This window comes from Chrysochloris asiatica, unplaced genomic scaffold, assembly GCF_000296735.1.
Source record: "Chrysochloris asiatica unplaced genomic scaffold, ChrAsi1.0 scaffold00022, whole genome shotgun sequence".
NCBI classification, from domain to species: domain Eukaryota; kingdom Metazoa; phylum Chordata; class Mammalia; order Afrosoricida; family Chrysochloridae; genus Chrysochloris; species Chrysochloris asiatica.
In genome coordinates this window covers 20,761,978-20,768,034 of record NW_006408540.1, presented here as the reverse complement: position 1 = coordinate 20,768,034, position 6,057 = coordinate 20,761,978, and the positions used below count along the sequence as shown (strand labels likewise).

General features: G+C 37.2%; 1 protein-coding gene across 1 annotated transcript in view; it reads left to right on the top strand.

Moving 5' to 3' along the window:
- Positions 1 to 5,202, top strand: part of ZC3H13 (zinc finger CCCH-type containing 13) — a 135,448-nt gene extending 130,246 nt beyond the window's left edge. The window contains exon 18 of the mRNA XM_006837628.1: positions 5,032 to 5,202. Coding sequence (XP_006837691.1) covers positions 5,032 to 5,202 — 171 coding nt within the window. The remainder of the gene's footprint in view (positions 1 to 5,031) is intronic.
- Positions 5,203 to 6,057: the final 855 nt, after the last annotated feature.

Here is a 6,057-nt window from a genome sequence, read left to right as displayed (position 1 = left end):
TCAGACTGCAAAGCCATTTGAACTGCAAGGTTGGTGCTTCAGGCTCACCACCTGCTCCTCGAAAACCCTATACAGGGTCACTGTGCGTCAGAAATGACTCAACGGCACTTAACAACAACAAAAATGACTAATGACCATATGTATGAACATAAGTGAAAGTTACTAAGATGCCTTAAGTTAATTTCAGTCTCATGTTAGTATTATTACAGTAAAAGGATCTATGGAATTCTTAGCAAGCAGAAGAAATAATTGCAGAAATTAATAAAATTAAAAATAGAAAGCATATTAAATAATCAGTGAAACCAGTGGTTGGTTCTTTAAAAAGATGAATAAAATTGGTGTACTGTTAGCTAGACTGACAAACTAAATAACCGCACAAGTTACTTTACTGTCTTTACGGATAGTACAGACTCTAAGAAGGCAGATGACAGGGAATGCTGTGAACAACTGTACTCAAAGAAATATGACGCGCTAGATGAAATGGACTTATAAAGCCCCATGTCTCCACAAGTAATTGTTGATGTTGTATGTGTTCAGTGTTGTTGAGTCAGATCCGAGTCATAGTGACCTTGTATAGACAGGATTTCCAAGAAGTGGCTGGTGAGTTTGAACCACTGACTTTGTAGTTCAAACCAACCTTCAGTCCCATGCTATATCCCATAAAACCACACCAGGACTCCTTATAAGTAATAGATAACTAATAGATCTATATCTGGGTGGTTTTTTAGGGTTTTTTTTCAATGAATTTCTAGTTTAAAACCTTCCGAAAATTTTCCATTCTCAAATAGTTTTCACTGGCAAAACTGCCAAGCATTTAAAGAAGAAATGACAGTTCTACACCATTTCTTGCAGAAAGTGTAAGAGAAAGGACCATTTGAGACCACCATTACTCTGAAACCAAGACCAGGAAAAGACATCACAAGAAAACGGTAGACCAACTCTCCTGAACATGACCGCAAAAACCTTCAACAAAATGTCACGAAATCAAACCCAGCGATCTAGAAAAAGAACAATACAGCACAGTCGAGTGCAGTTTATCCTGGGAATGGAAGGCTGATACTGTATTTGAAAATCAGTCAGAATAAAGGAAAAAAAGCACATCATATTAATACATGCAGCTTAACATTCCTTCATAATGATAGTTCTCAAGCTGTGAAATTATGTATAAAAGGCATCTTCAGAACTTAGGGCTAGCTAATATTGTACTTTACTGTGAACATTTGAATGCTTTTCCCCTGAGATTTATAAAAAGGCAAGCATGCCCATGCTCACTACTCCAATTCAACATCATACTAGAAATTCTAGCCAGTTCAGTAAGGCAAGAACTGAAATTAAGGATTGGAAAGATAGAAAGAAAGAAAGCTGTCTTTATTTGCAGACAGCATGATCATGTAAAACTTACAAGAAATTTATAAAAAATGCAAATAGAAACTCTTAGAACTAATAAGTACATTTAGCACACAAGACTGGCATACAGAAATCACTTCTGTATTTCTGTATATTAGCAATGAACCTGGGAACAAAAACTTCTCTGATATTTAAGAAACGTCATTTATGTAGCAACCCCCTTTACAAGAGCTCCAAAAAATGTGAAATACTTAGGTGTGGCTCTAACAAAACATGTGCAGGATCTTTATGTTGAAAGTTATAAAACTCTGAGGGGAGAAAAAAATCAAAGAAGACCTAAAACAGTAGAGAGACAGACGTATACTGTGTTCATAGATTGAAGACCCCGTATAGTTAAACTGTAATGTTCCCTGTCTTAATCTACTGATGTAATACAGTTCCAATAAAAATCCAAGCAAGAATTTTTATAGCTAACAACAATCGAATTACAACATTTACACGTAGAGTTAAAGGAGCTTTAATAGCCTAAACAATTTTTTTAAAAGAATAAACTTGAGACTCCCACTACTTGATTTTAAGACTTAACTATATATGGTATTAGGGAGCTCTGGTAGCGTAGTGGTTACGAATGGGGCTGCGAACCTTAAGGTCAGCGGTTCGAAACTACCAGCCGCTCCGCGGGAGAAAGATGAGGCTTTCTACTCCCGTAAAGATTTACACCCTTGGAAACCCTGTACAGGGTCGCTATGGGTCGGACCCGACTCGATGGCACTGAATAACAACAACATATATGGTATTAATGTAGGATCAGCACTGGACTGTGAACCACAAGTTCAGTTGTTCAAACCCACCAGCTGTACCCTGGGAACTGCTATGGGTCGGAATCAACTCTACACCTCCAACAATAGCTATGTAGATCAATGGACAGTTGTTGTTGTTATGTGCCATGGAGTCAGTTCCTACTCATAATGACCCTGTACAAGATTTCTGAGGTTGTAAATCTTTACGGGAGCAGAAAGCCTCATCTTTCTCCCTCGGAACAGCTGGTAGTTTTCGAACTGCTGACCTTGCGGTTCGCAGCCCGATTCATAACCACTAAGCTACCAGAGCTACTTAATGGACAGATAGTTTTCAGAAATAGACCCATTCAAATTTTATGTATTTGAAGGTGATGGTGAATTTGAGCAGTTAGAGGGTTTTTTTGTTTTGTTTTGTTTTAATTAAACTTTTACTCTGAGATCAAAATTTTAAACTTTAATTATTTAAAGGATATTTATAAGAGAATGAAAAGACAGGTAAATTAAGAAAAAGTATTTGCAGGTCACACTTTCAAAGAAGGATTTATATGCAGTATGTACAAATCTCAAAAGCTAACAAAGAAAATAATGAACTCAAATTTTTTTTTTAAATGGGCAAAGGACATTTCACCAAAGAAGGATACATGAATAGTTCAAAAATACGTGAAAAGTTCTATTTTATTGGTTACTTGTTCTTAAGTGCTATTGAGTCAGATAAATTCACAGTGACCCTGCCTAGGTTTCCAAGGAATGACTGGGTTTGAGCCGCCAACCTTGTGGTTAGCATTCCAGTGCTTATCCTACAGCACCACACCAGGACTCCCAATTTTTAGCCAGTAGGGAAATGCAAATCAAAACTATAATGAGTTATCTTTACCCACCTGTTACAATAACTAAATACAAACAAACAACAAAAAGAATTATCAATATAAAGTGTTGGTGAGAAGGTAGGACAATCATGGGGGCTTATGAAGACGTTTTCAGAAAATTGAATATTGCAATGGTGAGAAAAAGGCTAAGACAGTTAAACTGAAGGATTTTTGTCTGTCATGACCATGTACCAGTCTTGGAAAATAGCAAGGGCTGTTCTACCAGAATTTCATTGAGAAGCCTTACCTCATTCACCCCAAAACTCTGATCTTGCCTTTCAGAGTGCTTCTAAAACTCAGCATTTCAAAGGAACATGATTTGAATTCCTTGTGGACATCAAAAGTTTTGTTTTGACGTGGTGTAAATAGAAAAGTGCAGAATTCTTTGGAGAATGGTTGTATTGTTGTGTGCCATCTAGTCGGTTCTGACTCATAGCCACCCTGTATAGGATTTCCAAGAGCAGTAGGTGGGAAGAGTTAGAGAGATGGAAATACTGCCCTCAGAAGTGTATAGACCTAGATAGAGGATATGTCAAGAAATTAATGACTTCACATTTTGATATATTTTTCAGTAAAGGCTTATATGATTTTGTAGCAATATTTTTTTACTTACCCTCATATGTACTTACGATTCTATCTCTATGACACCCCATTCTGGGCAAGACAAAAGTATAGCAATGGTGGAATCTGTGTTCAAGTTGCCAGGAGTTAGAGCTCAAGAGGGTGTAAACACAAAGGGGCAGCAAAGGGAGTGTTTGTGGGTGATGGAGCAACTGCATCCTGGTTGTGGTAAGCCTTTGTCTGAATTAAAACTCGCACGTTTAAAGTCAGTGTTATTATTATGTCCCAGTTTATAAGGTCAGATAATTGTATAAATAACGTATATATGATCAAGCATCATTTATTGTGGAGGATGCTAGAAAATGAGACAAATAAAATGCTAGATTACTAAAACATTATTCTTATTTCATTATGTACATTGTTGGAGACCATTTAACAAACTTTTATGACAGTGACTGCCAAAAACGCTAATGTAGTTTTAAGCTACAGTGGTGGAGATTCCATTTTTGGACAAAGGTAGTAGTCCCTCAGTATACAGTCAGTCCCTGAGTTATGAATGTGGCTTATGGTAAATTCCTACATGCCCTTTAATAAATTTGCTCTCACTTTGAAACAATGGAACCACCCCTACAACAAAAACAACCCACTACCATCTATCTGGTCTGTTCAAACCAGCCCTTGCTCACAACAAATTCTTCATCCCATTCCTCTTCAGTTGCTGCCTGTGCACCTTTAAGCCTTTGAAAGGCTTCAATTCTATTCTTGCAGTAAAACCCAGTGCCATCATGTTGGTTCTAACTCATATCGACCCTATATAGGATTTCTGAGGCTGTACCCACCGTGGGGTTTGTAGTCTGGTGCTTAACCCACAGCACCACTAGGGTCTGTGCAGTAAGTGCTGGACTGTAATCCACAAGGTCAGTGGTTCAAGCCCACCAGCTGCTCTGCAGGAGAAAGATGAGGCTTTGTGCTCCTACAAAGATGTGCAGCCTTGGAAACCCTGTACAGCATCTCTATGAGTCAAAACCAACTCAGCAGTATGCACCTGCTCTGATTACCTACAAATTCTAAACATTGCAGCAATGTTTCTGTGTTATTCAGCTGTCTTACAGAGAATTTCTTCGCTTCTAGAGCCCATATTTCATGGAAGAGGAACAGACTAATAAGGAAAGTAGAAAATTTAGCTTTCAAAAGGAAAATTGTGAGGGATGAATCCATGTGCTTCTCTTTAGAGGATTGAAAGGTGGTAACGTAAAAGAAAAGCTTGAATTAAAGTACAGCTCTAGAGAAGAGATTCTGTTTCAACACATGGAAAAATAGTACCATTCAGCATTTTTTCATTAAAATAATGATGTAGTGAAAACAAATATTTTGACTTTGATAGTTTTGTTAGAGAGTCACCTACCTGTGGAGTAATAAATGCACATCTTCTGTCTGTGTTTGTTTTCTCTGAATAGGGTACTGTGAAACAAGCTTACACAAATGCCCCAATGGTTGACAACGAGTTACTACGATTGAGTCTGAGGCTATTTAAACGGAAGACTACTTGCCACGCCCCAGGACATGAAAAGACTGAAGATAATAAACTTTCACAGTCCAGTATCCAGCAGGAAGTGTGTGTGTCTTAAAATTGAAGCTCAGTCTCACCTTGTGGTACTGTCTTCCTTGCATATTGTGCTTCACAGTTCTCTGGCTTGTCAAGCATTGTTCGGGAAAAAGACGAGTTTATTAGCCACACTTGAAGAGTAGAGAACTTTAAAGCTGAAAGACACAAGTTTTGGCTAACTTAGAGTTTCCATTAATTTTCACAAGTACTTGTAACACAAAATAATGTGAAAGCATCTAGATGTGGTAGTTTGTTCTGCACCTTTTGTTAAAACGGGAGATTTTGGATAGTGATCGTTGCTGCTCCTCAGCCTACAAACAGATTTTATGAAATGGAGCCACTGAATGATGTTCCGGATCATCCATCCCGAAAAGGTGGTTACTCAGCAGCATTGTGTTTGTTAATAAATGTGCGTTGTTCCACTGTATATTGGCCATATTTGGATTGTGTTTTTCTGTGATCCGAAATTGTTAACTATTATTATTATTAAATATATCTTCCCTTTCCTTATTCTAAACTTCTTATTCTTCATTCATCTTATTCCTAATGTTCTAAAACATTTGTCATCAACAGTACATTTCATGTTTCAAATATTTTATTGTTCATATGTGACTATTGGAGAACTGTAAATAATGTGTAAGAGAGGTGCTTCCAATGGAGTTCTGTGACACTTGAAACAAACAAATTCTCCCAGTTAACATTATATAGCTATCTTTCTAAATATTACATTTAAATTGTCACTTGGACTTTTCCTCTTTAACCTGTGCTTTAAAGTCTATTCTTATTTTTCAGCTTCTCGCTATGGAGAGTATTATATCATAACTGCTAAATATGTAGAAGCCTATTTTAATCTTCTTTACCCTAAAAATGTTTGATT